The sequence below is a fragment of the Pteropus vampyrus genome, unplaced genomic scaffold, assembly GCF_000151845.1.
Source record: "Pteropus vampyrus isolate Shadow unplaced genomic scaffold, Pvam_2.0 Scaffold98, whole genome shotgun sequence".
Classification (NCBI taxonomy): domain Eukaryota; kingdom Metazoa; phylum Chordata; class Mammalia; order Chiroptera; family Pteropodidae; genus Pteropus; species Pteropus vampyrus.
The window spans coordinates 281,033-284,304 of record NW_011888879.1 but is presented as its reverse complement, the minus strand read 5'-3'; the positions used below and the strand labels follow the sequence as shown (position 1 = coordinate 284,304).

At 42.7% G+C, this 3,272-nt stretch overlaps 1 protein-coding gene across 3 annotated transcripts in view; it reads right to left on the bottom strand.

Annotated features, from left to right (window-relative positions):
• The window catches only part of RCOR3 (REST corepressor 3), a 49,315-nt gene extending 46,125 nt beyond the window's left edge, over positions 1–3,190 (bottom strand). For 2 of the 3 annotated variants that reach the window (XM_011364487.2, XM_011364490.2), the window contains exon 1: positions 2,958–3,190. In XM_011364487.2, coding sequence (XP_011362789.1) covers positions 2,958–3,006 — 49 coding nt within the window. In that variant the 5' untranslated portion in view covers positions 3,007–3,190. The remainder of the gene's footprint in view (positions 1–2,957) is intronic. The other variant, XM_011364488.2, reaches the window with a different exon arrangement.
• Between the last annotated feature and the right edge of the window lie 82 nt (positions 3,191–3,272).

Below are 3,272 nucleotides of genomic sequence, written 5' to 3'. Positions count from 1 at the left end.
TAAGTAAATTTTTATAAAGGCATTCTTAGCAATGGTACATTAACTAAACTATTTCTAAAATCTTCTAACTTCATTAATTCTAATTTAAATCACAATTCTTCTGTTTCTAAATGTCAGTAATGTATTCTTTCTGTTTAATTCCTATCATCACTAACAACTCCTCTAATAAAAATATCTTCCACAAAAAAAGTCTCTTTTAATTTTTCTACATACTGATCATAATAATCTTGGCACCCAAGGAATTTTTCTTCCAGATGACTTGGATGGCCGTGGATGAACAATCTCTATAGAGTGATTTATGAGGCTAAAGATAAAGGTATGAAAAAGAGAAAAGGAGTGAGAAGAGCTGACTATATCTCAACTTCTATCATTAATAAATCTCTTATCTTTTCTAGGGAAATACATTTAAATTTTCACCCAATTATATTGATGTGAAGTAAATACTTCACGCAACAGTATAACACTCAGAATAAAATAAAACAATGGTAGGTACTATGTTGAATGGCATAAAGGTTCAGTATTTCCTTGTAAAAAGTGTCTAATAATTGATAATCTACATATGCTTAACAAGATTTGCCCATAACAGCAAAAAAAAAAAACAAACAAAAAAACAAAAACTATACACAAGTTGATTAAGGGTCTTGTGTGTAAGAGCCAAACGACCTAAGGTTAAACAGTAACTAGTTTTAGTTGTCCTCCGGTTTAGTATTCTTCTGCAGAAGATTGGAAAGAAAAATGAATAGGTGAATTTACATAATGACATTTATCTTTACTCTAATAAAGAATATCAATTATAGTCTGAGTAAATAAGTTAAAAATATAATTTTAAAATACAGTAATATTTCAGTGACTTTTTCCCCCACAAATATTCTTAGGTTCAAAACAAGCAAAATATGATTATTAAGTAAACTGGATAATCCAAATAGTAGCCATGTGAAACCACCTAAGAAGTATTCTGCACTTCTAATGAATTACTTTTCAATTTTGAAATTTGTTCCAGTATTTAGCCTATTAAGAAACAAAAATGCTTTACAGTGATCAGGCCATGACATGCATAAACTTGTTTCAGCATTAAGTCTGGCATTTCAAGACAAGACCCTTATAGCTGTCTATGAAATGTAAACCTAACTAATGGGACAAAAAGATAAGTATATTTATTAACCTATGAAATAATCCTGGCTGTTGAGTTCTAATTTGGAAAAGGTTTATCGATTCCAACCAAAGCCAAGTCCCAATGAAAGCCCCAAATCAGAAAAGAACTCATGTATGCAGAATCATTCTTAATTATGAAATTTAGCCTTTTCTAAATAACTGCCCAGTCTTGTATTCTTAGTGAGAATTCCATTAAGTATTTTTAATTTCTTCTATTGTACAGCTAGGGAAACTGAGGCTCAGAGAAGGCTAGTGACTTGCTCAGAGCACAAAGATAATAGAGCTGGGAACTGAATTTAGTCTATCTTAAGTCAAACCATGTTCTTTCTAAATGTCAAGCTAAAACCTGAGCAGCACAGTAATGTGAAAGTGCTACTCACATTCTAGCTACATGAAAATTAGTTTCACAAAACATTTTAAATTATTTGAAGCCCACCAGTACACACAATGATAGCTTCTGATTAAAATGTATTAACCGCAATGTCACTAGAAAGCAACCAGATCTAGTGAGAACTCTTGTGTGGCTGTTTTAACCTATTGAAAAATAGCCTGCACTGACAATCCTCTTAACACTCATTGATTTTACTCCCTCCCTTGGAACAGGAGTTTTACTACCTAATACTCTTTAACTGGTTGGTAAATACCATTTTGAATTGCCATAACAGGCAGAGGCGAAATGAAATACCCATCCATACCCTATAATCAAATAAACGTGCTATTTTCCCCAAGAAAATACAAGTAAATCCCATTAATATCTAATACAGAATTCAAGAGTCTGATACTGACGCAACGTTATTATGCGCAGGCAATGGGCATAAAAACTGACCAAAAGAAGAAGAAACCCAGCCCCTTCAAAGTCTGTCCAAAGGCTGAACTGAAGAGGGTCTGGGTGGGGTGGGGAGAAGGAAACACGCTCCACTCCGAGAGGCTCCAGCAAGGGCGCCTCCATATGCGGAACTCTCGCCCAATCCCCGTCCAGGCTGAAATCCCGTGACCGCCAGGGAGCCTGTTTGGAGAAAAGTAGACAGGGAGCCCGCAAGCTGGGTTGGCAGAGGCCGCTGGAACCTGGCTGCTCCGGGAGAAAATGTCTCCTTGGCAGCTGCCGCCACTGTCCTGTGGTCTGACTTCCTAGGGCTGGCTCGCGAGCGAGGTGTGTGCCTCTGGCTTCTCCCCACCCCTTCCCCCATCCCTTTCTCTCCTCGGCTCCTACACTCCGCAGAGCTGTCGCGAGCAAAGCTACACCACCTAGCCAAAAAGAAAGAAAAAATAAAATCCCGGGTGCGCGCGGGTCGGGCAGGGCTCGCTTTGGGCTTCGGCCGGTGACAGCAGTCCAGGCATTAGGCGCCCTCGTGGAGCGCGGCCCTCGGCTCCCCCGGCCGGTGGAATGGCAATTGACATTGGCATGGTTCTTCCACACACAGCCCGCACTGCCAGCCTCTCCTCCAGCCCGCGGTCCCGCAGCCGCTCCTCCCCCAGTCGCGGACCCCTAATCCGCCGAGGGCCAGCTCCCTCTGCTCTCCCCTACATCGCCCCGGGCTCCGGGGGCAGAAGGGCGATGCCACCAGCGAGCAAGTGGCCTCCAAAGGAACCATGTTAACCTTGCAATGCACACATCTGCCCACACGCCCTGTGTCACAGCCCTGCCAAGCTTGACAGCCTCCCGCCAGAGATACCTGCCCATCCCAGCCCCGCATCACCTCCCAACCGCACACTCGGACCCCTACCCCGCCCGTCCTCTACCCCTTCCACCCTAAACCAATCCCAGCAAAGGGGAGACAGGATTTTGCCTAAGCAAATATATCTACCTGGATCAAATTCAGGGATCCGGGCTTGGTATTCAGCTCCGACTCTCATCCCAACATCTGCAAAGCAATGCCAAAAAGAAAAGAAAAAAAGAAAAAGGAAAAGAAGAGAAAAAGAAAGAAAAAAGAAAAAGGAAGAGACACTTAATAAAATATAAAAATTGCTGGAGAGAGGAAAGAAGCGGCGGGTGGCTGGGAAGATATTAACTCCGGGCACTCCGGGAGATGGCAGCGGATGGGGGCGGGGAGCGGGGGGGGCGCCCTGTCCCTGGGGAGCCCAGCCGAGAGTTTCCGGTGGGGTTTGTGATTGCCTAACAT